The sequence below is a fragment of the Dromiciops gliroides genome, chromosome 2 (assembly GCF_019393635.1).
Source record: "Dromiciops gliroides isolate mDroGli1 chromosome 2, mDroGli1.pri, whole genome shotgun sequence".
NCBI lineage: Eukaryota > Metazoa > Chordata > Mammalia > Microbiotheria > Microbiotheriidae > Dromiciops > Dromiciops gliroides.
The window spans coordinates 34110666-34135688 of record NC_057862.1 but is presented as its reverse complement, the minus strand read 5'-3'; the positions used below and the strand labels follow the sequence as shown (position 1 = coordinate 34135688).

Genomic DNA, 25023 nt, shown 5'->3' with positions numbered 1-25023 from the left:
CCATCTAGTTTCTGCAGGGAGGCTCTCTATTTCCCCATAGTTTCAGGGGTAGCCCCTCCAGAGATGGCCCAACCTCTATTTCTCATTGCTTCCTGATTAGTGTTCCTGCATTCCCAGAGGTCACCCTTCTTCCTATGTCTTTTCCCTGTTTTGTTCCCTCATCTAACTGTTCTGCCCACCAGTCACATTTGATAAAAAACATGGCTGATGTTGGATGTCTCTACACCTACCCTGCCCCTATACTACTGTCTGTGACGGAGATGAGAGAAGGGGAAGACAGGGCCTCTGCCCTCAGGGAGCTTGCAATCTGGTTGGGAAGCCAAGATTCCCTCCCATGGAACACGTAGAGACCAACTGGAAGGTAACATTTGGAGAAGTGAGAGGTATGCATCGGGGACTCCATATGTGAGTATGATCACAGGCTAGCCAAGTAGACTAGGGATAATTAGGGCAAACTTCTTGGAAGAAGTGAGTTTGAAGCAAGTGATATCTATGGTGGAGAAGAGGAAGAAAGAAGGGGACGTGAAAAGCTTAAAAGAAGGAATAAGAAAAGTCTGTGCTGGGGACAGGAAGGATTGAAGCTGACGAGGAGGCATGATGAGGAATAAAGAAAATTCGGAGCTGGTAAAAACTTCAGAGCTTATCTACTCCAACACACTTTACAGATGAAATAAATAGAAGGAAAGTGACTTGTTTAAGATCACACAGAGCATATTTGGGACCCACATAGAATATCTTCTGAGGAATCAAAATTATGGGTCACCCTGAGGGCAATGGACAGATATATAGAGGACGTAAATTGGCTTCAGGATGCCGATGATGAACTAGGTGGAAATAAACAAAACGATATAATCAAACAAAACAAATGATATCATCAAAGAGATATATGATCTGAAAGGGAAGGGAGTGAGTCATGTAGGGAGAGAAAAGGATCATCCATGGAGAGCCTGTGTCTTTCACTGGTACCTTAAGGAGATGTGAGAAACCAAAAGAAGGAGCAGGGACATGTTGCGGGGAAGATTTGTGGAAGGACATGGACCTCAGGGTTTCTTACAGAATGTGATGATGTGGTTGGGTTTCCATCTGCCCTGTCATTGGATGACATCATGGAACCATCAAAATAACCATTTAAGGGATAGAGGGGGCAGTTCCTGTGGAATAATGGCCTTGGGGTAGTCACCCATTCTACACAGATGTAAGGCCAGGCCAATGACAAGCTGGAGTGTGTACAGAGAAGGGTGACTAAGATAGTGACAGACCAGGCAACAAGATCAGATAAGTACTGGATGAAAGACTGAGGGGACAATTAGCTTGGAAAAAAGAGACTCTTGCCCTCCTCAGTGTTCCTTACTGAGGTTACTTAAGTGTTTCATGGGGCTTATTTGAACTTGACCCCTTCCCCAACACTGGTCTGTCAGTCTGGAGGTTGTCGTGATGTCAACCAGGCAATGGCACATTGTGGGCTTGGAGTGCAATGTCCGTGGAGACAGGGACACTTAGTTCACTTGAGTTTTATATCCTCTATGAGCTAAGCCTTAGGAGACCCCTCAGCCTCCAACACCAACCTAGAACTAGCCAGGCATCTTCAGATGCCCATAAAAGAGGCTCTGGCACATCCAAACTCTTACTTCTGCATTCTCTCTCCATCCTCTTAGGGGTCAGTGGGAAACAAGCACGCCTTGAGGAAGAAGGTAGGGTAATTGCCATTTAACCTTTCATTTCACTGTAAGTCTCATGGGTTAAGGATGAGTGATGATTTCTGGTATCATTGGAACATGGGATTTAGACCTGGTTAGGGACCTTTGAGATTCTCAAGTCCAACTGCCTCATTTTACAGAGGTGGAAGCCGAGGTCCTGAGATGGGAAGTAACTTGTTCAAGGTCACACAGTCAACCCCCCAAACCCAGATCCAAACCTCTAGACCCAATTCTCTACTAAAGGAGAGGTGGGGATGGGAAGAAACCTTAACAAAAGATTGGTCCTGCATTTTTATTTATATCTATGTCCATGGTATCCTATAAATAAAATCAACACTTTGCACTTTCCTAGGCACTGCCTACTAAAACCAGTTACTGCTATTAAATAATTAATCCCTGCCAACTACTCTCTGTAGCCCATTTCTCCACCCTGGTAAACCCAGCACAGTGTCCAGTACAAGGGAATGACAGTGAATCTCATTACACCCTGTCTTTGTTAGACCTCATTTAGAGACCTGTGAAATGTGCTGGGTGCCATATTCTAAGAAGAAACTTGGCAAGCTGGAGAGCAGACTGAAGAGAGGGACCAAGTTGGAGGGTTGAAAGGGCTACGGGTGTGTTTAGATGGAGAAGGAAGGCTAGAGGGACTGGGGCCGACAGATGTCCACGAGTATTCAAAAGGCTATCAGGTGCAATCTATCAATGAGCATTTATTAAGCACCTACTATGTGTCAGGTACTGAGCTAGGTCTTGCAGATTCAATGGCCAAAAAAGTAAATAGGGGATTATACTCTATCAAGTAGACAGGTACTTGGCTACGTAAGCTATACCTAAAAGAGATGTGGAGAAATTAAAGGGGAGGGGGGACAGACTTGGGCTTAATACAATGACCCGCATGTGAGAAGTGGCCATCAAGGCTAGTAAGGCCATAGGAAGAGTTGGGGTGACCATGAAGCAAGAGTATAGGCCAGGCAAACATCCTAAAGGTTGGTTCAGTGGATAGTGTGCAGGACTTGGAGTAATTAAGACCCAAGTACAAATCCAGCCTCAGACACTTACTAGCTGTGTGACCCTAGGCATGTCATTTCTACCTGTTTGGCTCAGTTTCTTCATTTGTAAAATAAGCTGGAGGAAAAAATAGCAAATTACTTCAGTATCTCTACCAAGAAAACCCCAGATGGGGTCATGAAAAGTTGCCCATGACCAAAACAACAATGATAACAAAGTCCTTAGTACAGTGCCTGGCACATAGTAGGTTCTTAATGAATGCTTATTTTTCCTGAGTGCCTCACTGGTATTGGGGTACTTGGGGTGCATGGGGTATCCAAGGAGGCCCATAGAGGTTAAGTTGTGCAAGGTCAGTGAACAGTTGAGCCAGAATGTCAATCCAAGTCCTCTGACTCCACCATGGTACCTCCTGCCTGTCCTCCAACATCATATCTAGGAGTAGCAGAGGAAGCTGCAAAGTAGTAAATTTAGGCTTGACATTAAGGAAAGAACTTCCCACCAAATGGATTTATCCAATAGTATTAATGGTCTACTTCAATGTCCAAGAATTCACATCTCACCTCTGACATTTACTAGCTATGTGACTGTAAACAAGCCATTTACCCTATCTGATCCTCAGTTTTCACATCTGTCAAATGGGGGCAATAATACTTTTAATAGTGCAGCCAGGTGTTCCAGTGGATTTGAGCTTGAATTCTGACTGACACGATAGCTGTATGCCTGAGTAAAATCACTTAATTTTCTGAGCTCGCACTTCTGCATCCATAAAATGGGCAGAATAACAGTATCTTCTTCATAGGATTGTTGTGAGAATCAAGTGAATTAACCAACACAATATAAAGCTATTATCATCTGTGGATGAGAGCTGTCCAGTGCTGGAATAGGTAAGGAGTGAGTCTCTTGTGAGGCTCAAGTAGAGAATGATGACCTCCCCTCTCAGGGAGACTGCAGAGGGGAGTCCTAGATTGGGTGAGCGTTGGCTTAGATGAGTTCTGAAATAACATCGTCCAACTTCCCTCTCTGGCCACCAGGCTCCCTAGTGACTTGGTTGAGCTTCCACATCTACTGAAATCCCCCTTCTTTCCTCAGATTTGTCAGCCTGGAGGCTGGTATAATGCCCTGCCTACCCTTCCCCCTGCTAGTGCTGAGATCTTAGGATTCAGAGTAGTACACTAAAAAAGAACACTAGATTTTGAATCGGAGGACCTGGCTTTGAATCCCAGCTCGACCACTAACATTCTGAGGGACCTTAGGTAAGTCTCTTCCCTTTCTATACCTCAGTGCCTCATCTGTAAAATGTGGGGATTGAACAAGATGATCCCTAAAGCTCCTTTGAGCTCAGAATCTATGAACCAATGATTCTCTTAAACTCAAGTTTATAATCCTGCCATGGAGTAAGTCTCTTCTCCTCCAGATTGTAATTCTTGGGCCAAGCAGCACACTCTTTTATCCCCTCCCCCACCCCTCCCGGAGCCAGCTGATCAGGTTCACTGCTAAAGGAAGCAGAGGAGGCAGTGAAGAGATTAATTCCCTGGAAGAGGAAAAAATAGAAGGGGAAAAAAACCCCACACACCCTAATAACATGTAATAAGAGGTTGGAGGCAGTGAACAATACTCTGGTAATGTAACCCTGGTGGTAATCAATTTTGGTGTCATATAAAATAGGCATAATTATTACACCAGTGAGGAGCTAAAGTCAATAACCTGCTTCAGGGACTTGGGGCCGTTGGCCCTGGAGTAGAAAAACAACCAAAGCAACCGCAGCCTTGGCTGGGAGAGAAGTCACGTCTTGGGATTGCAATTCTGGCCAATGCCAGCTTTTAGCAGCTCTTCTCTCAATGCTGCATCTTTATCAAGAGTGCAGGGAAGACATCAAAGAAGTCTTCATTGAGAGAGAGAGAGAGAGAGAGATCAAAATATTAAAACAGGTCCTTGAAGTATGGGACCTAGAATTTGACTGTCAGTGAAAGGTTGTGGTGTTTGTGTGTGTGTGTGTGTGTGTGTGTGTGTGTGTTACAAGACTATAACAAACTAGGAATGGTTTCCAACTTTCCAAATGGATATTTCCCTTTTCCTATCTGTTTTAGGTAAATTATCAATGGAAGATTCATGGAGTCTGAGAATTTTGAGAGGTTTTAGATGGCTAGAATTGGAATAGACCTTAAAGATTATCAAGTATCATAGATTAAAAGTTGGATCTTAGAGGTCACTGAGTCCAATAGCTTCATTTGACAGATAAGGAAACTGAGGCTTAGAGAGGTCAATTGCCTTGCCCAAGGTCACACAAGTAGTAAGTGCTGAAATTAGTTTTGGTTTTGAATGAGTAGGGATCAGAGAAGTAGAAGGCAAGGAGGGGTGTTTGGTGTCAAGAGGGGGAGCCTGGACTTTACCTCCTGTATGTAGACAGTGTAGATTCAGGGGTAGAACTCTTATATTACCTCTCCCTCCCACACTGCAATTCTGTTATGGGATCATAAGCTCATGGGATTTAAAGCAGGAAGGGATTTTGGAGCTTCCCCTCTCCCCCACCCCCTAGTTTCAGAGAAAGAGACTAGGGTTTAGGGAGAGTCAGTGATTCCCCCAAGGTCCCACAACTAGTTGGTATCAGGGATATGATTTGAAGCTTTGCCCTTCTATGGTTATTGCTACAGCAGCAAGACACCTAGGGAAACTGAGGCTCAGATTGGTGTGTGGAGTTATCCAGATAGACTGGACTAGAGCTAGCTTTTGCATCTAGGTCTCCTGACTATGGGTCTAGTGATCTCTGTACCAAGCTGTCCTGTCTCTCTATTTTTCCTTCCTCTGCCCCAAATTCCACCTCTTCAAGTGCAGCTTCAAGAGTCCCTCCTCCAAGAAGACTTTTGGATAGCACTAGCCCCTACTCATCTCTCCATATGCTCCGAGTCCCCTTCTATAGTCCTGACTCTTCACCTCTCATTTAGCTCTCATACACCCCACATTGTGACCTCTCGTATTGTTAGCTAAATTTTCACAGGTGTGAATCTCCCCTCAGAGACTAGATGGTGAGGTCCATATAGAGAGATCCCAGGTTTTATACATCTTTGTAATATTCCGCCCAACCCCCTCCCCATGCTTCCTTAGCAAAGTATTCCACATACAATTACACATTGGTCTGATAAAAGTCTCATTTTCACTCCAGATTAGGGCTACAGTAAGGGTTATTTTTCAGTGTATAACTCAATATTTATTTCCTTTCATAGAATTCTAATTTTAGAAGCATGACCTATATTTGGAGATAGCTTATATTCAGAGTAATATAATTGGTTCCGAGCAAGACATAATTTACACGGGCCTCAGTTTATGTGTCTATAAAATGGGGATTAATATTGACAGTGCCTATCTCACAGGGATTTTTCAAGGATTAAATGAAGCTATGTGGTTTGTGCTGGTAGACAGCAGAAAAATTAATTCAACTTTCGGGGAGGGGTGGCAACAGCCTGATGCTATGATTTAATCCACATGGGAAACTACAGTGTGGAATCTCCTTCATTAATACTGATTGGCAGCCAGTGTATACCTGGTAGTCTTAGAGATTTTTCTGGGCATTAAAACATTAAGTGACTTGTCTAGGGTCATACAGCCATTAGGTATCAGAGACAGGACTTGAACCCAGGACTTCTTAAGTTCAAAGCTGGGCCTCTATCTACTACTGCCTGCTGCTTCTCAGTTACCCTTTTTATTACTGGATTTATAGTCAGAGGGACTGAGCCTTGCATCACTGAATAAGGCACTTAATACTCTGGGCCTCCATGTCTTCATCTGTAACATGAGAGGTTTGAATTGGGTAAGATGTTTTGAACTTTTGGTGTCATGGACCTCTCTGGCAGTCTGCACTCTTAAGAATAGTTTAAAATGTATATCATAAAATACATAGGACCATGAAGGAAACCAATTCTCTGAAATACCTTTATCAAAAAATATTTTTATAAAACTCACAGATCACCAATTTAATGACCTTAGTGGACCCAAAGTATTAAGTACTCCTAGTACCTCTGGGCTTGGAGTAAAGAAGACCTGAATCTAAATCCTGCCTGAGATACTTGCTAGCCCTGTGACCCTGGGTAAGTCAGTTTGTGTCTCTGGGCCTCATCCACAAAATGAGGGGATTAGATTCAAAGGCCTCCAAGGGCCCTTTCTAACTCTAAATCTCTGCTCCTATGATTAATATTATAATCTCTCCGTAACCCACTTCTCATCCTCCAACTAGGGACTCACTACTACTCTCAAGTTCGACTTTAAACACAACTGTAATTCCTTCATTCAGTCAACAGTAAGCACTTATTATGTGTTAGGCACTGTGCTAAGCAGCGGGGATACAAAGAAAAGTAAAAGACAGTTTCTCCTCTCAAAGAGCTCAGTCTAATGGGAAACCAACATGCAAACAACTATGTTTGCAAATAAGCTACACACAGGGAAAATTGGAGGTAATCAGCATAGGGAAGAAACATATTTTGACTTTACTCATCTTCTCTGTGGATCCAGGAAATACCATAGAAAGAATATACTAAAGCAAGACATTTTACATAGCCATTCAGGTATTCTCGTGGGCAGGATGGAGACATGTGGACTAGATGGTAATATACCTGCTGGATTTGAAACTGGGCTACTGGTTGGCTATACAGTGAAATGGAAGAGAACAGGATTTAGGGAGTCAGAAGAGTTGAGTTCTAAATTTGCCTTTGTCATTTAATACTTGTGTGATCTTGGACAATTTGCTTAACTGCTCTAGGCCTCAGTTTCCTCATATGTAAAAAAGGGGAAGTTGAATCAAGTAACCTTTAAGGTACATTCCAGCACTAAATGTATGAAGCTCTCAAATGATTAACAGAGTGATATTAACCTGGAATGGTGTATAGTAAAACGTCCCAAGGATCTGTCCTTGGTTCTGCTTTCTTCAGCATTTCCATCAATGACAAGAGATGAAGGCACAAATGATGTGTGCATGAAATTTGTGTGACACAAAACAAACAGGGATGACTGGCCCATTGGATTGGAGAAGAAGAATCTAAGAGATCTCAGGAGGCAACAACAGCAAACTGAAGTTAACATAGTGAAACTGAATGGGGACGAATGCAAAGACTTGCAGTTGGGTTCAAGAAATCAACCATCCAAGGAAAGCATGGTAGAGTTTTAACTAGGCAGCTATTCATGTGGGAAATAAAGCTTAGGAGTTGTGGTGGATTAAAGCTGGATCCAGCAAAAGCATGGTATTCTGGCCAAAAGAGCAAAAGTGATCTCTGCTTGCATTAGAAGAGTATAATGTATAGAATCAGGAAGCTGACCATACTGCTGCATTTGGCCCCAGCCAGAAGATCATACTGGGATCCTGATATCCCCTTTTAGGAAAACCATTTATAAACTGAAAAGTGTCCAGAGGACAGAGCCAGGGTGGTGAGGGCACTAGAAACCATTCCATACAAGGCCTAGTAAAGTGAACCTGGTATATTTAGGCTGGAGAAGATTTATTGGGGACATGAAAACTGTCTTCAAGTATTTGAAAGATTGTCTTGGGGACAAGGGATTAGCCTTGTTTTGTTTGGACTCAGGGGGCAGAATGGGAGCAATGGATGGAAGGAATAGAGAGACAAAATTCACTTCCATTTAAGGATAAAACATTCTTATAATTAGGGCAATCCAGCAATGGGATATTTTGCTTCTAGGGGGTCCTGAGTTCCCCATCACTGTAAGTCTTTGTAGAGGTGCTAGATGGTCATTTAGGATGTTATAGAAGAGGTAGCCATGGGACTTGGTGACCTCTGAAGGTCTTTTCCTACTAAGATTCTGAGGGTCAATAAAAGTCCACTTCCACCACATGACATTCTGGTCTCCTTTTATATTATTCTAGCTTTTCCCAGATACCAGGGGCCTTCTCTCCTGTTGAAGGGCCTCTAAGCTCTTACTGTAAAGAAGCCTGGACCTTCCTCAGTTCTTTGGCTTGGCTCAGTAACCCCATACTGCCCTCAGGATGAAATCCAACCTCCTTATCCTATGGTGAATTGGGAAGTGTGTTGAATTTAGAGTCAGAGGACCTGGGATCAAATAGCACCTCTGCCACTTACTACCTGTGTGACCTTGGACAAGTCACTTAACTTCTCTGTTGGCCTCAGTTTCTCATTGGAACAATTACAGGGTTGGACTAGATGACCCTTAAGGTGCTTTCCAGCTCCATGTCTATGGTTCTGTAGTTTCTACACACTCAAATCCCACCCAACCTTCATAGCCAATGTCAAATCCTACATCCTCCAATAAGTTTTCTCTGACCTCCCCACCCCATACGGGGTTTATCGAAAGTACCAAATTAAAATATCTCTCATTATTCTTGTCCACTCATCTCCATCCATCGGGCCAGCAAGATGGACAAAGAGACAATATAGAGGCCCCCTGGTGGCTAAAGAAACTCCATACAGGTCCGGGAGACTAAGATTGGGTTAGCCCTCTTATATATGTACTGTGTGCAGAACAGTAGGTGGAGAATTTTCCCCTTGATGGTCTAGCAGGTGTAATGAAAAAAGAGTGGTGTCTCCTCTGCCTCCACCTCATCCTTTTTGACCTACTGAATGGAACCTGATTGCTGAGGGCCAGTAGAGTGCGGTTTGGAGGTAGAATAATGGCTAGGATGAAAATGGGGAGAAAGGCAAACTGAATTCTCTCCTTTTCATTTCCTAATTTCCATGAGACACTACTGGTCACTTTTATATCTTTTTTTTTTAAGTGAGGCAATTGGGGTTAAGTGACTTGCCCAAGGTCACACAGCTAGTAAGTGTTAAGTGTCTGAGGCCGGATTTGAACTCAGGTACTCCTGACTCCAGGGCCAGTGCTCTATCCACTGTGCCACCTAGCTGCCCCCACTTTTATATTTTAAAACAGAAACAAAAACTCTACAAACTTGTAACTAAAATAATAACAACAATAAGCCCATTCTCCATTTTCTAGGACAACCAAAATTCCTTGAGGGCAAAGATAGCTTGGTTGTTTTTGTTGTTGTTGTTCCTAATATTCCCAGTACCTATGGCATATAATGAGCCATCTAGATGGCCTCAAGTTAGGAAGACCTGAGTTCAAATTCAGCCTCCCAAGCTTACTAGCTATGTGACCCCGGCAAGTCACTTTGCCTTAGTTTCCTCATCTGTAAAAGGAGCTGTAGAAGGAAATGGCAAACCACTACAATATTTCCGCCCCAAAACTGGGGTCATGAAGAGTTGGACAACAATAACAAAAATGGCATATAGCAGGCACTTGACAAATGCTTAAGTTAAATTAAATCTTTCAGAGTTTTGTGCCTTAAAAGATAACCACAAAACATTTTTAGTACTATGTCCTAGGAAGGCAGCATGGGAGAGTGGAAGCAATACAGGGTTTTGAATCTTCAGATCTGGGTTCTGACCCCAGCTCCGTTACTTGACATGTGACCTTGGGCAAGTCACTGCCCTTCTTCAGGCTTCAATTTTCTCATAGATAAAGAGGGTGTTGGACTAGGTTACTCCTAAGCTCTTTTTTTAGCTCCAAACCCTCTTATCCTGTGAAAAGTCACCTTGGAGGTGGTAAGAGTGAATGGGGAGGGGGGAAGGTCTGGACCTCTTACTGGGAAAGGAAACACTGGAGATTTCTTGCCTCAGACACATTTAAAAGGTAGGCTGGGGTGGATCGGGAATTCTTCCCAAACTTTCCTGAGATTGGTGGAGGGCTGAAGTTGAAGTATCCCAGCCTCCAACCCCACGGAGGCTCAGCCTCATTATTCCAGTTGACAAGGGCTCATGAAGCGGAGTCAGTTACCAATGCCAAATGAAGGCAGAAGCCCAATGCAGGGGGCAAAGTGCTAGACTGGCCAGGGCGGAGGTTGTTCTAGGACAAGGGCAAATCCTAGTTTCTTCCTGAGCTTTCTTTCCTTCCTCTGTGTCATAGGGTTCTCTCTAAGATGCTCAAAGTTCCCTTCTAAATACTGTAATAATATAACCCTTTCTCATTAAATGTTTGAATATGATGAAGAAGCTCATACTTTTCAAATGAAGACTTGATTAGCTTTCAGTTGTTCTCTTTGGTTCTCTCTCCTCTGTATTCAGTGCCCCTCAATCTACACCTGCATTGGATCTCAGGAGCCAGCTGGCTGAAGAGAATTTTTGCCAAGTCTGATGACTCTGTGCCCATCATTGGAGCCCAAGTGAGTTGCCATATCCTGGGTGACAGGGAGACCAAGTTCAATAAAGTCTGGTAGAATGAAATCAAGGGCAGCTAGGTGGAGCCACAGTGCATAGAACACTGGACTTGGAGATGGGAAGACTCATTCTCCTGAGTTCAAATCTGGCCTCAGATATTTACTAGCTGTATGACCCGGGACAAGTCACTTAACCCTGTTGGCCTCTGTTTTCTCATCTGGAAAATGAACTGGAGAAGGAAATGACAAACCCCTCCAATATCTTTGCCAAGAAAATCCCAAATGGGGCCATGAAGAGTTGAACACGACTGAAAACTGAACAACAAAGTCCCCAGCTCTTGGTGCATAATAGGTAGATAATAAAGGTGTGTTGACTTGACCTGAATTATAGTATTTAATGAGCATCACACATTTTGTTGGTAGCTTAGGAAAAGCTTTATCATTCTCACCATGAACTTTGATGAGGGTTATGTCATGAGAAGGGACAAGGGAGACTACTTAAAACCTTTTTGTCCTAAGGAAGAGAGCTATAGATGTTAAAAGACAGGTACCAATGGAGAGCCCACTGATGAGACATCATCTGATTTGATAGCCTCATGCCTGGATGTCCTGTCTCTCTTACTTTAATATGGCTATATTCTGAATAGTTTGAATAGGATTATTTAAAAAAATAGCATTGGGGTTCTGGGTTAAAATGCCTGTTTGGCTACCTATGTGACTTTGGGAAAGTCATTTTAATTTCTTTGGGTGTTAGTTTCATTCTCAATAAGCAATCAATTAACAAGCTTTAATTAAGGCTTAATACTAAGTATAAAGCCTACTATATCATATGCCCACTATATGCCAGGCACTGTGCTAAGCACTAGGGGTGCAAATAAAAGAGACAGTCCCTACCCTCAAGGAGCTTACATTCTACTGTAATATAATGGGAGTTGTACTCATATAACCTCTAAGGGCCCTTCAAGCTATAATTTCCATAAGCTTGTGGACTGAAGTTGCATCAGTAAATAAGTAGTGACTGATTACCTTGTGTTTGGGGTTGGCAGTTATTGGGGAGTGTGGTCTTTAGAAAGTCCAAGAGAGATAGATAATTTCTGGATAATTAGTCATTTTATTAGTAACACTACCATTTGTTTTGGTGGGGCAATGAGGGTTAAGTGATTTGCCCAGGATCACACAGCTAGTATGGGTCAAGTGTCCTCCTGAATCCAGGGCTGGTGCTTTATCCCCTGCACCACCTAGCTGCCCCAACACTAGCATTTTTAATAAAAGATCTGTGACACTCTCCAGTGCCAAAGATGACCATGACAGTGAGCTCACAGCTAATATTCTCTTGGAAGAGGGGTATTCTTGAAGGGGGGAATCAACTCTGATTGGTTAACAATTAATGAGAGGTGGAATTTATAAAAAGAAGTGAGCTCACTCCAACGAGGGACTGAGAGTGACAAATCACTCTTGGACAGAAAGAATATCCCTATATCTAGAGCACCCCCAGCCTTGGACAACTGAGACAAAAGGATCTATCTCCACCCAAGCTTGATTGAGTAGAACTCACTTTAGACTGGGGATTCCTTGTAAGGTTGGGGGGGTTTGACCAAAATAGAGGACAGTTAAATCAATGTCCTTTAAGAGACAGAACTTTGAAATGAGGACTATAGAAAAAGAGAAAATGCTGGATCTCCCCAAATCATTAGTTATTCGTAGCCATTTCTCTCAGAGGCAGAAAAGAGAAAACCCTTTCTGTGCTTTCAACAAGTTTATAGTCTGGGGGTGGGGATACAACAATTACAGGGAACAGTGAACAAACAACTACAGACATTATTTAATGGTAATCACAAAGAGAGACAGTACAGCTGTATCCCATAGAAATCAGGAAGCCATGGGTTCAAGTCCATCTTCTGATAAAATGGCTATATGACCATGGGTAAATCATTGAACCACTCAGTGCCCCCACAGAAATTTCTAAGGCTTAAGTTAGAGTTGTCTGTGTTCATAGGTGGAAAGAATTCCTAACACCAATTAAACCACAGAAAACAAACCACCTGTAAACCAAATAGCCCTGGAAGGCATAGGACTGGCATAAGAATAATATTTAGGAAATCTTAGGAAATGGAGAGGCTACTGTGAGCTGGACTAGTCAGAATAGTCTTCCTGGAGGGGGTAGGATTTAAACTGGACTTTGAAAGATAGGTAGGGTTTGGTTGTAGTGGAGGATAGGGAAGGAGGGGAAAGATGGCATCATGGACCAGAGAGACTATATGGCTAAATATGTGAATGTATGGAGGGAGTACGAGAATAAACCTAGAAAAGAGGTGAGATGGGCTTGGCTTCAGAAGGAGGGAGCCCTGTGGAGGAGACAGGGAAAGGAGTGCTGGATAAGTTGGATGGAGTCAGGTTTTTAGAAGGCTCCCAATGCCAGGCTCCGAGGTGGAGACTTCATTAGGCTGGCAAGATGGACTCTTTATGGGTTATCTCATTTAGAAGGTTATCTCTGAGGAATGGAGGAGGCTGCTAGACAAAGCATTTATTAAGGGCTTACTCTGTGCTATGCACTGACCTAATTTGGGGGCTACAAAGTCGAGTGAACAAGACAATCCCTGCCCTCAAGCATCTTACCTTCTAATGGGGAAAGACAATACATAAAAGAGAGCTGGAGAGGAGGTGGGAAAGGCATGTGCAGGTCTGGATCTGGGCAAGATAAATCTCATCTATTAGAGCTAGGGAGCTTCTAGGAGTGAAGCCCAAATTGCCTGTGGGGAAAATGCCTCATTTTATAGATTAGAAACTAATGCAGGAAACTAAAGAAGCAATATGACTTTTCCAGGACCACTCAGCTGCAAAAGGAGAGGAAAGTGCTAGCCCATTTCTCTTGGATGGAGAGAGGAAGGGGACTGAACCTAGGCCCTTATCATCTTTTTTCCTCCTTACTTTGGGTGAGGTCTTTTCTTTCTAAAGGACATGACACCTATTGTCTTAGGCTATTGAAAATGAAGAATGGACCCTCCCACTCCCTCATCCTATCCTATAGCTTCACTCCTGCAACTGAAGCTCATCCTATTGCTGGATTCTGTTGGGCCCTGTATCCAACACTTATTAACTGTTTGACAGAGGCAAATCATCCCCTACCCACCTTTGAACCTCAGTTTCCTTAGCTTGAAAATGGGCACAATGATACTTTTTAAAAAAACCAATGGTTGTGGGAAAAGCACTCTAAAAACTTTAAAATATTGTACAAATATGAATCTTTAGTATTATCATCATTACTATTTCCCACCTGAAAATGCGGACCATTCCAATTCCCCACAGACCATTTCAATGCCTCATTATTCCAACAGAAACATCAGAGATCACTATCTCACTTCCTCCTTTCTGTGCCGAAGACACTCAAGGCCACCCCCAATGCCTTATTTCTCCAATGGAAACAAAACAGATTCTCCCTCTTCCTGGATTATCTGATGAAAATACCCAGACCCTCCTAAGCCAATTCCTTCATTTAATCCCTCCATTAGAAACAGCACTCAAACCAACCCACATCCCATTTCTTTGCTGAAAAGGAGGCCATCCCAGACTTGTTCCCCTGCCCACAAGCATTAACTATCCAGGAAGGCCCCTAGAGGGCAGTAGTAGATTAGCTGCAGCTGCCATGCCTACAAGTGCTAGGGGTTGAAGAGAGAGAGGGGGGTTGGCTGCTTAGGGGATAAAGGTGTGTGGGATCTCTGATGGGAGGAAGGCAGAGCAAATCTCCCCCTTTCAGAAGAGCTGTTTTTGGGGATGACACCCTGGGATCAGAGAGAACAAAAGGAGGAGTCAGGGATGGCACGAGGGAGCCCAGGCTTTGCTGGAGGTCACCATTTCTGCTCTCTCCTGTCCTTAAGAAGGGGGAGAGACAGATGGCCTCCCTGGGTAGGGGGACCAAGCACTAGGCTTAGACTCTAAGTTTCTTTAGCTGTTGTTCTCACTAAGATGTGGGGCTCCCTCCCCTGGAAGACTGCCCCCTTATCTAGACAAGTCCTGAAAAAAAAAGGTCCTAAAGTCAGGGCTTGCCCCAAAGTGACTTTCTCTTCCCCAGTACCTGGACATAATTGAGTGTGACCCAAGCACTCTGTATTGGGGATGCCTGATTCTTAATCTGGAGTGAGCCCAGTATGTTCTGAGCTCCACTGTGTGTGTGTGTGTGTGTGTGTGTGTGTGTGTGTGTGTGTAAGTAGAGACAGGTTGTTGGGACGTGATGATATGTGCCCCCTCAGCTCATTAAACTCTGCCCATGAGGAGCAAACCATGTGCCATTGTAAGCCCTTCCTTCCTTCCCCAGGCAAGGACTGAACAAGCTTTATCACTGTCTTTACTCTTACTGGCTTGGAAGAGTCCCAGAATTCTGCCCCTGGCTGGCAGAGGGAGGATCTGCCAGTGAGGAATGAGTCTAGCCTTTCCTAGCACTGGCAGAGGAAGGGGCTGGTCTGCCGACCCCTGCCCGACCATCCTTGGCAGGTGTCAGGAGCACAGACACATCTTGGAATGCTTGGCTTCATCCAGCTCCTTGACACCCCCCCATCCCCCAATACACACACACATACACCCCTTTCACCAGACAGCAAGGACAAAGCCAGCCAGGGAAGGCCTAGCTTTCCCACCCTATTTCCTGCCCTTGGGGAATCTAGGGAAAGCTGAAGCTTTACCACGACCCCCATTCCACTCCAGCCCTAATGAGGGTACCTCAAGAACCCGGTTGACAGAACCACTGTGGTTTCTCCACTCCTATTGGTGAGAGGCTAATGTGGGGGTCCTAGGAAATTCTGGGAAGGGATAGGGGTTGGGCTGGCAAAGGGTCATCAGAGTTGAAAAGGGGTGGGCTCAGGGCCCTAGTGCTCATGGGGAGAATTAATAGCTCTGGATGGGGCCTGAAAAATTAGGCAGCTTAGAGTGGGGGAGGTGGGGTACCCTGAACGAAGAGTTTGCTGGAGATCACATTTTGTCTCCCAGTGGCAGGGAGGCCGCGGTTGTGGCTAGGACTGGGACAGCCCCAGGAATGCCTCCTTCCTCTCCTACCTTCCATTTAGGTTCAGGAGGTTTGAGCTCAGCCCCTCACAGCCTCGTTCTGGCTTCTGGGAGATGTGAAAGTAGAACCTAGGGAACCCAAGGCAGTCCAAAGCTCAAGACATCTTTCTCTGCCTCTAACAGAGAGGGCTGAGTAGCTTAAAGGTTCTAGAAAGGGAACGAGGGACTGGCAAGGGAGAGGCCCCTCCTGGTCACGGCAGAGAAGGCTCCCTCCCTCCCCCAGCGGTGGACTGAGGGACTGGGGAGAACAATGAGAAGAATCCCGCAGCCTTGGAGCCCCCAGGGACCAGGGTTGGGACCGCCCAGAGTAGGGAAAGCCAGCTCCTTCACTCTGCTCCCGACTTGGATTTACTGCCCCTATTACCCCTAACTTTCCCCACTGTTGAAGCTGGGCTTCAGGGAGACCCTGGTCACTCTATCTGTCCTGATTGACTCCAGAATCAATCATGCCTGTTGGGGGTATAGAATGATGGAAAGAGGGTGGGGGGAACCCCAGTGCCCAGCTCAGACAAGACATGTACTTGGAAAAGGGGGAACTGAGCCATCAAAAAAGAGAGAACAGACACCAGCCTCCAAGGGGATAAGGGGAAGAAGGTATTGTGATAGGTAGCTGTCTCACTCCCACCTCTTTTGCCTCAGCATGGAAACTGGGGCAGAGAGATGTTGGGACAAGGAGAAGTCATCACTAGAAGGACAAAAGCTACAGGGAGAGCAATTTCTATCCCTCTAACAGGGACTGGGGTACCTCCCAGGGGCTCCCCTATCTTCGTTCTTTTCTTCCAAGCCTTTCCTCCATCCCTGCCTCATTTCCTCTCTCCCTTCTTCTTCCCTTCCCAACCACTCCTTAATTCTCAGACATCTCTCCCAAACTTCTAGATTGGAGCAGGCAGGAGGTGGGGTCCAGAAACCAGGAGCTTGGAAGGGGTAGAAGGGAGTAGATACCTGGGTAGGGCAGTCTTCTCTTCCCAAGAGAATGCTGCCTGCCGGAGAAGGAGGCAGCCCTTAGGCTAGGGGGAGAGAGGGACATTAAGGTAGAGACCTCGTTTAATTCCGTTTTTGGTTGTGTGCCCAGTACACACCACTGGCTCTCAGCACAGGCTAACTGATAGGCAGAGGGACCCGGGAAGGGAAGAGAGCTTTGCCTCCGGAATGGGTGGGTGGGTGGAGTGGCGGCTGCTGGCTCTAGAAACCTTTGTGGGGAGGAAGGAAGTGTCCCGATCCCCCCTGGGAAGCTCTGTGCTTGTGGCCAGCCCTCAGAAATCACCAGCTCACAGAGGAGTATGGTGAGGGCCGAGGCTAGGGCTGCAGGAAGGAAAGGAGGCGGAGGTTGGGTTAATGATGGGGGGAGGGATGGCAAACAACTTCAGAGCAGACAAGAGGAGCCTCTCTGGGGGAGGGAGGGAGGTGCTCCCCACCTTCGAGAGGAGTAGGCTTTGGATAAGCATGAGATTAGAAATTCGGCTGACCCGGAATACCGCACAGTGTAGAAGCCCAATTTCAGGGATTTGGGCTGGGGTTGGGAAGGAAAAGGTGGAAAGGGAGAGAGAAGCGGTTCGGCTCCTCAGCTCCAAGTCCCTAGCTGCGATTAATATAGATAGATGTCTGTATGTCTGTATGTCTATATATATATATATATATATATATATATATATATATATATATATATATATATATATATATATTTTGGAGGGTGTGGGAGGGAGGGGATTGAAGGGAAGGAGGGCAGGACCGGACCGAATTTTCCGAGGAAAGCCCCAGGGCCCCTCGCTCCTTTCGGTTTCCCCAGCTACCGCCTGCTGGCCAGCCCCCCCCAGCCGAGAGGTCTTTCGCTTGGAGGTACTGCCAATCCCCACCCCGTTTAGCCAAAGCAGCTTCTAACACATCAGGGACACTGCCTCCCATCATCGTATACCGAGGCACCGTCCCTTCTCCAGTTCTAGGGGAATGTGCCCTCCCTTTCTCCCGTGCCCCCAGCTCCAAACTCCCAGCAGCGGGCCAGAGAGGGAGCGAAGCCAGGCGAACCCCCACCCCACTGGTCAGGGATAGGAACAGAGTCCACCTTGTGGGGAGGAGAGGAAGAAGGGGAAGGCATAGGGGGCGCAGCCCTGCTCTGCCCAGCTTCGCCGAGCAAGCTCTGGGGGACCAGGAGGGGGGCGCTGCCAGCCCAGGTTGGGGTATTTGGTGGGGGGAGGGGGGATAAAGGGAACGGGAGCTTCAGGCCTCGGCAAAGGTCCGCGGCGGGGAGGAGGGGAGTGCCCTTGTTCCCCCTGGACAGCGCCTGCCTTGCTTGCGGGCTGCCCTCAAGGAGGGCCGTCCCCTCAGGAGCTCTTTCCTCCTCTCCTCTCGCTAGCTCGCTCTCTCTCGGCGCCCGCCCGTCCTCCATCCCGGGGTTGGGCTGGAACCCGTGGCCGGCCACTGCTCACCTGCATCTCTTGCTCGCCGTCCGTCCGCCAGCCTCGGTCACCAATCGCATGTCTCCCCCCAGCCCCAGCCCCCTCCTCCTCCTCCTCCTCCTCCTCCTTTTTCGCCTCCTCCTCCTCCTCCTCCTTCGCCTCCTCCTCCTCCTTCTCCGCCGCCGCCTCTTCCCGCGAGTCCGCCCTCGGCGGGGCCGCCTGCGGCCAGGACGAAGCGGAGCCGGTGCGGGGCCGTGCCCCCGGGGTTGCTCTCGGCTCCCGTGCGCCCAGGCCGGGGAGCCGCTTCAGCCGCGCCCTGGCGCTCGAACTCAGGCTCGGGCTCCGGTGGCTCTGGGGACTCGGGCTCGGGCTCCGCGGGCTCCGGGGGCTCCGCGGGCTCAGAACGAGCGCGGGGCACCGGGCCCCGAGGCAGCTGCGGTGGTGGTGGCGGCGGCGGCTCCGACTTCAGCGAGCCCTGCGGGGCCGCCCCTGCTTCTGCAGCCGCCGACGTCGCCCCAGCTCGGGCTGCTGCTCGGGCGCTGGCCGCTGCTCCTGCTCCTGCTCCTGCTCCCGCTGGGCGCGCCCGAGGCCGCGCGCTCTGCCTACACCGATCCCGATCCCGATGCCGAACCGGGCTGGGGCGGCCGCCAGCGGGCAGCGGGGACGCATCCTGCCCGGCCCGGAGCCGGCCCCTGCGGCCCGACGGAGCGCCCCGGGAGGGGCCCTCGGGGAGCGTCCGGGGCTCCGGCTGCGGCTGCGGCTGCGGCTCCCGCTCCGGCTCCGGCTCCTCCTCGGGCTCGGGCTGCAACCGCAGCCTGCCGCCCCGCAGCTACCGCGGCCGCCGCCGCTGCTCGCTTGAGCTCCAGCCGTCCGCGCTCTGCCGCGGCTCAGCCAGCCAGCGAGGGCTCTAGTGGAGAGCAGGAGGGAGAGGGAGGGACGCGAGGGAAGGGACTGGGCGGGGGAGGGGGGCGCGGCTGCAAAGCTACTGGGGGGGGGGGGGAAGAGGAGAGGCTCACCAAGCACCTCCCTTCCCCTCCCCCCTTGGCCTAGGTATCCTTCTCTGGAGGGTGGGCGCAGGCGAGATGGCTCCGTCACAGCCCCCAGCCCCCACCCCGGCGGCGAGAAATATGTGCGGGATTGGATCCCGAGATCGGAGGATTCCCAGCTGGAAGGGACTCTAATTATGGATTAATCTAGTCCAAGTCGCCGATTTTTACAGTTGGGGAAACTAAGACTTAGGAAAGAGGGACTTATTTGTAAAATCAGTGTCAGAGCCGGAATTAGAACACAGGGCCTCTGATCCCAAATCCAATGTGCTTTCCACATCTGGGTACCCTCAAAATTCGTTAGCCATTTCTCAGATTCCTCTAATAAGTCCCAGCGGGGTGTGTGTGTGTGTGTGTGTGTGTGTGTGTGTGTGTTGGGGTCACCGTATGGGACTCCAGGGTGGGCCTGATACCTGCTCAAAGGAGGCAAATTTATGGCTGATTTTCCTCTAAAATTTTGCCCAGCTCCTGGGAAGGCGGCTCCACCATTGACACTTCCCCGGTCAACTTGTCCAGACACTTCTGGAGATGCAGCCCCCAGACCTAATGTTACCTTTGGGTACTCAATGGATCTCTCCCTTCCAATGTCTTTTTTATGTCAATGAGTATCTGTGTATGAGAGAGTTCCTTAGAAGACCTACTTTGGGAAGGGAGTGGTGTGTGTGTGTGTGTGTGTGTGTGTGTGTGTGTGTGTGTGTGTGTGGTATGGGGGTATTTCTCATGGTGGTGGTGAGGGCAGAGAGGCTAGGACCCAAGGAAGGGAGGTTTCAGTCTCCTCAGTGGCCCTGGCATACTTCCCTTCCTCCCCACTCCCCCCCCCCCCCATGGAGAGACCTGCTCTGTTCTATGCCCTGTGCTAGATTATCTACTCCGAACCCTTCATCTTACAGCGGAGGAAACAGAAGCCCAGGGGCTCCTTGGGAGACTCTTTTTTCTCCCCTGCCCCAAGCCCTCTTTAGGGGTCTCCTTCCTGCCTTCCCAATTCTGGGTCTTTGCCTTTCCTCTGCTAAGGAAACCTTGTAAAGAAAGGACAGAGGGAGAGGGGGGTTTGGGAAGCCCTGGATGGATCGCTGGGGGGGGGGCGTCAGTCAAGTAGTGTTCAACCTAGAGGGCAGCCATCAGCTTCCTGCTAATGGCATACCTCAAAACCCAATAGTGGGTAGCTTGCTTGACCCTGGCATCTCCAAAGCCCTGAGGAGGGCAGTGCAGAGCCTCTCTGGGTGGCTGTGCTCTATCACATTTCCACCTGGAGGCCAGCAGAGGGACTCAGTGAGCTTGGAAAAAAACTGGCAAGTTGGGGAAGGGAGATGCTAGAATCTCTGAGATGGCTCCCCTAATCCACCCCCCTCATTTTGTAAATAAGGAAACTGAGGCCCAGACCTTAGATTGCTCGAAGAGGAAGATAATTTTAAACCCCCCTCTTCCCTCTGCCCTTGCCTTGTTTTAAAGGTGAAGTCAACGAAGCCCAGAGAGCTAAGCTGATTTGCCCAAAGTCTCCCCCTCCACACACACACACAGCTCGGACAGAGCTGAATATCAAAGGCACCTTTTGGGACACCTCTTCTGACACCAAACCCAGTGCTCTTTCAGGCCACAATTCTGCCTCTAGGCTAAGGGCCAAGTGGGAGTAGATGTGGAAGCCAGAAGAGATCATTATTAGACCCACACCTCCAGCTGTGGATCTATCCAGTGGAAAGCACTGACCTCAAAGATCACTCCACCAGAAAATAATCCAGCCCACACCATTATCAAGTTCTTGGAAGGATTTCCCTGAAAATCATGCGGGCTGTCACCTACTTGGCATGTTCCTTGGTGGTGAAGATCCCTACAAGGCAGGGGTCTTACCCTATTTTCCTTTAATACCAACCTAGGCTTCCCACTGGGTAACCAGACACACAACTTGGTAACTGAGTCAGATAGGATGATCTTTCCTAAGCCTCTTCTCCTTGGGTCTTTGGGCCAGCATTCTACCTTTAGCCTAAACTCCTAGGCTACATGGGCTATCAGCTCCCCTTAGCTGACCAGCAGGACAATGGAATGACAAAGTCTGAAGGCCTGAATTTGAAACCCTGTCCTGCTCCTTACTGTATGACTTTGGGCAAGTCACTGTCCTTTTCTGGGCCTCAGTTTCCACCTTTGTAAAATGAGAGGGTTGGAATAAATTATCTTTAATACCCCTCCCCCTGTGAAATCCCATGATCCTTTGCTCCCTCTTTTCTCCCTTATGGTTTCTTTATCTTAAAGCAAGGACAGCCTGCCTCATCTTTTCCCATCTTCCCTACTTGCTGGGAAAAGTGCAAGATACTGCTTATCTCCTTGAAACCAGATGTGCTAAAAACATCTGGATCCATGGAACATCTGGAATCCATTAATACTGCACTCTGGACTTCTCAAGGGACAACTCCCTCCAACCCCCACCCAAGGGCTGAGCTCATTTTTAATAATAATAGGGCATATGTAGAAATGGAATTTTCTACTTTTTCAAGCACTTTTGCATCCTTTATCATATGTGATAAAGATAAACAAGAGCACTTCACATTCATGGTCATCTGCAGATTCACAAAGGACTTTTTGCCCAATTGCCTTTGAGACAAGGAATGCAACAATTATTATTCCTTATTTGGCTGATGAGGAAACTGAGGCACAAAGAGGCAAAGTGGTCAAGCCAGGACTTGAAGCTGGGTCCTGGGCAATTCTTTCTCCACTACATCCTGCTCCCTTGCTCATTCATAGCTGCCTTCTGAGGCAAGCAGGGGAGAAGTAGCTATTGACCCATTTTACAGAGGATGAAGCAGAGGCTCAGATAATTGAAATGATATGGAGAAGTCACATACTCAGCAAGAGAGCAAGGACCTAGGTCTCTGGATCACCAATCCATGGCTCTTTACCATTGAGCCTTACTGCACAAGTGGGGCAGCGAGGTGGTAAAATGGATAGAGCACTGGTCCTTGAACCAGGAGGACCTGAGATCAAATCCACCCTCAGACACTTGACACTTACTAGCTGTGTGACCCTGAGCAAGTCACTTAATCATGACTACCTCAAACATCCTGGACCCTCTCTAGTCGTCTTGATAATATATTTTGCCACTGGACTCAGATGGCTCTGGAGGAGAGAGTGAGGCTGGTAACTGTGCACAGCTCTTCCTCACTTAAATCCAACTCATTAGGAGTCACAACAGCTGTCACAGTCCCTTTTGAAAATGAAGGACAAACAACAACTGCACAAGGATCAAAGGATCATGGTAAGGCATACAAAGCCAGGTGGTTCAGTGGAAAGAATGCTGGACTAAGTTCAAATTTGGCCTCAAACATTTGCTAGCTGCATGATCCTGGGCAAGCCACTTAATGTCTGCTTGCCTTAGTTTCTTTTTCTTCTTCTTTTTTTTTTTAGTGAGGCAATTGGGGTTAAGTGACTTGCCCAGGGTCACACAGCTAGTAAGTGTTAAATGTCTGAGGCCAGATTCGAACTCAGGTACTCCTGAATCCAGGGCCGGTGCTCCTAGCTGCCCCTCCTTAGTTTCTTTATCTGTAAAAATGGGAGTGATATTTTCTCCCTCTTAAGGTTGTCTGAAGCTCAAATGAGATATTTTTTTAAATTGCTATATAAACTGTGAAGCTCTCTATAAATGCAAGGTATTATTATTAGATTTACAGTTGAAAGAGACCTTAGAGATCATCTAATGCAACACTTTTGTTGCAAATGTGTAAACATCTGCCAAGGGATAATAAGTGGCAGAGTCAGGATTTGAACCCAGGTCCTCTGACTCCAAATCTGGCATGTTTTCCTTGAAAATGGGAGATTCAACTCCCACCCCTCCAATTTGGGGAACGAATAGAGAATTTCTTTTTCTGCCTCTCTAATATCTGTGGGGTGGTGGGGTGAAGTGGAGACTCAGAGGGCAAACCTTTTGGTAGATGGGAAAATGTCTTGCACTAGACTGGCCATACTCAGAGAGTATAGACCTTGCTCACACAAGCATGCACAAGCATGCACACTTAAGACTACCCTCTTGCAAAGGCAGACTAGATCCAGCAGGGGGTGATAGAATAGACTGTACAAGGTGATGGAGAATGATGAGGGATAAACCCTGCACACTCACACCACACACACACACACACACACACACACACACACACACACACATCCCCTTCTCTAAGAATGAAAGAACAAGTCCCCTCCAGCCCACCTAGTATTAGACTGAACAGACTCACTGACCAGGGTCCCCAGCTGTGGGGCCTGCCCTTAAACAGAACACCTGGCAAACTATGGGTATGATCCATTTGTTCCAGATACTAAGAAATTAATTTCTCATCCCTTCTAGTTTCCCTTGGCACCTCTGCTCTCGTGCCAAGACGTGAGGCCCCATGGTGCTGTTTGTGAGTTTGTTCTCAAGTCTCCCTTCCCCCCACTCCTCCCACCACCCAAGACAGGAATAGACATGGGTTCTGCGTAACTCCACTCAGCCAGAAACCCTGGGCTGCCCAGCCTGGCTCTTAGGGAGAGGAGGGGTGTGTGGGGAGCTGCTATTCCCAGTGCCAGGACTGACGCACGATGTGGCCATGGGCGTCTCTCCACCCCCAAGTCGCCCTTTCCCTGTTCTATACCTCAGTTTCCCATCTGTGCAATGGGGGTGACTACAGTATGGCCTTTTCAAAAAGATGGGGGAGATGGAAAGTGTGTGCCTCTGTGTGTGTATGTGTGTGTGTGTATATGAGAGAGAGATTGAGAGACAGAGATAGACAGAGACAGAGACACAGAGAAAGCGAGTGAGGGGGAAGAAGGGAGAGAGAGAGAGAGAGAGAGAGAGAGAGAGAGAGAGAGAGAGAGAGAGAGAGAGAGAGAGAGAGAGAGAGAGAGAGAAGAACTACTTTCTCTTTTTGGGAGGACCTAGAATCAGCCCATTATCTTTTAGTTAGGATTAGAAGTAGAACCGTGTCCAGGTATAAAGCACACTGCTGCCTTATTCCTCTAACTGAGTCGATGCATAAACCATTCTACTGTCCTACTTTTCTGATAGAAACAATACACAGACCACTCTGCTGACTTATTTCTCCAATGAAAACAATATGCAGACAAACGTTCCTCTCTGTTCCTGTGCACCCCAATTCAATTCAATTCAACAACAAGCATTTACCTCCTTGCTGCCAGGGGTTGTGCTAAAACCCTGAGAATACAAGTTCAGTGGTGGGGAGGAGGGGCAACTGAGTCAGCCATTCATTTTACCCCACTTAGCCCCATACCTTTATCTTGTGAAAGCACACCTCTAGTGCATCAAATAGGTGTGAACTAGGTGTGAACAAGCCTGAACACCTCCATTAAATCAATCAAAAATGTTTCAACTGGCTTTGACAGGAAATCTGTCCAGATTAGTTGAGGGATTTGGTTATACCCTGTGGGGCTTACATAAAACCAGTAAACGACTTCGGAAGCCTTGAGCCTAGCCCTTGAGAAAGGACTGCTTAGGGGAGAGAAGAACACTTCACCTCCTTCCCTTTTCCCTCCTCCCTCCCTCTTGCTCAGAGGAGGACCTTGCAAACTTCAAAAGGTTGCCTTGACATTAGCATCCTAGTCCTTAGCAGTATCCCAGAAATACCTGACCTGCTGGCTGCCTTGGGAACTGAGGACAAATTAGACTCACTGAGGAAAGG

General features: G+C 47.4%; 1 protein-coding gene across 5 annotated transcripts in view; it reads right to left on the bottom strand.

Moving 5' to 3' along the window:
• LINGO1 (leucine rich repeat and Ig domain containing 1) overlaps positions 1-25023 on the bottom strand; it is a 497222-nt gene that overhangs the window by 26605 nt on the left and 445594 nt on the right. Inside the window, exon 1 of one of the 5 annotated variants that reach the window (XM_043985048.1) lies at positions 18357-18458. The exons of the other annotated variants lie outside the window; for them this stretch is intronic. Within the exon in view, the coding sequence (XP_043840983.1) occupies positions 18357-18362 (6 nt within the window). The 5' untranslated portion in view covers positions 18363-18458. Of the gene's footprint in view, positions 1-18356; positions 18459-25023 lie in introns of those variants that run through there. 5 annotated transcript variants of the gene reach the window in all.